Genomic DNA, 1,685 nt, shown 5'->3' with positions numbered 1-1,685 from the left:
CGCTCTTCTCCCTTTCTTGCCCTAGCAGAGCAGTACAAAATAATGGAAACTCAACATTTGTTCAACTGGTGGATCTTTACCCTTAGAAACAATTATGTACCTAGAGGAAGAAAGGTGGCATCTCGGTATGGTTGAGTCTGGATGATGATATATATATAGGATTTACTGTATTCTCTGTGTATTTGGAGTTTTCATAATAAACTTTCAAAAATTTTTTCATGTGACTGTAAACTGATACATAAGTCATCTTAAACTTGCACCTACCAAAGCATTATCAAAAAACTGTAAAAGCTGTCACTCTGGATCTGCCCAATGTCATGGAGTGCTTCTGTCTTTTAGAATCACGGAAATCAAGTCATTTACAAAGTAGGGTAGCATACCCAGCAGATGAGAGAATTTTCCAGTTGTGTTGTACTTCACAGACAGATGTAAATGGATCATGTACTGCATATTGACCAAAAGTGGTTATTCTGCTAGTTTATGTATTCATATTTTAATTCTGCTACAAAAATGCACAACGAATGCAAATATAAATGCTCACAGACTATGTACTCTGGTGACCTTAAGATGAAAAGTAGGTCTCACATTTACAGTTGTGACCTGATTCACATTTCAATTTGGAAAGTCGTTGGGTATAATTTTCCTTACACAGAGTACAATGACATATTGTTCAGTCTGGGTATAATTTCTAAGGATTACATTTTTAGGTCTTGTATTTTGAACTTCAAAGTGAAGTTTTGTCACTATTGCAAGAGTTGAACCGATCCACAAAGTAAATATCTACTTTGACTTTTTTCTCACTGTCAATGTCTTCCTCTGGGATCCAAGCATCTGGTCAGCTGAATGGCTGTCACATATAGGCCTCGTAGGACAGGAAGGAAGGAGGAGTCCTATGAATCATACTCCTAGTCCAAGTTCACCTACTAACCCGAAGAGACTGCCTCAGATCTGAGGGTGTTGCCATTAAACCTCTCACAACAACAAGTGCTTACGTGACAGCAGGGCTAGAACCAGGAGCAGAAGGGTAGGGTTGCAGAATCTCCTCTGAGTGGATCCCACTGTCCCGGACAGCCTCAGGGCCTGCGGTGGGGGAAGCATCTTGTCCGGCATTTGCACACTGGGAAGCCAGTCCTTTGTACAACTTTGCCATGGACGACCTGACAGGAATAACAATCCTCAGATTGTACAGTGAAATACTGGCCCTCTCAACACACAGATTATGCCAAGAAAGAGAGCGACATCTCTCAGATGAAGCTCTATGTGGGGTCCTTTACAAACCAGGTCACTTACATAATAGGATATGAGCTAGTTGCTGAGCAGCAGTAGGGGTACTGCTGCTGAAACAAGCTTACGGGAAGGGAGTGAGACATCTTTCATCAGAGAATCGCTGGCTTGGGAAATAGCGCTTTTTATTGGTCTGAAGCTCCTATAGAATATTCCTGTTTTCCTTCGGATGGGTTGAGATAAGGTTGAAGGAAATCTAGGTTATTAGGATACTCCACTATAGAATGCTTCCGTTGCCTATGAAGCCTGTACTCCCCCAATCAACCTTTCCTATTTTTTCCCAGTGTGAAATCTATTCAACTCTCTCCACCTTCTTAATTGTTATTTTTTTTTCCATAGCACTTATCACCATCCAACTTATCTGTTCATTGTCCAGTTCTAAAAAGTAAGCTTCACACAGC

The 1,685-nt window shown here is 40.9% G+C and overlaps 1 protein-coding gene across 1 annotated transcript in view; it reads right to left on the bottom strand.

Annotated features, from left to right (window-relative positions):
• ARHGEF33 (Rho guanine nucleotide exchange factor 33) overlaps window positions 1-1,685 on the bottom strand; it is a 57,526-nt gene that overhangs the window by 14,473 nt on the left and 41,368 nt on the right. The window contains exon 13 of the mRNA XM_006151382.3: window positions 993-1,157. Coding sequence (XP_006151444.1) covers window positions 993-1,157 — 165 coding nt within the window. The remainder of the gene's footprint in view (window positions 1-992; window positions 1,158-1,685) is intronic.

This window comes from Tupaia chinensis, unplaced genomic scaffold (genome assembly GCF_000334495.1).
Source record: "Tupaia chinensis unplaced genomic scaffold, TupChi_1.0 Scaffold000317_1, whole genome shotgun sequence".
In the NCBI taxonomy this organism is placed as follows: Eukaryota; Metazoa; Chordata; class Mammalia; order Scandentia; family Tupaiidae; genus Tupaia; species Tupaia belangeri.
The sequence above is the reverse complement of the archived record's forward strand: the minus strand, read 5'-3'. Positions and strand labels throughout refer to the sequence as shown.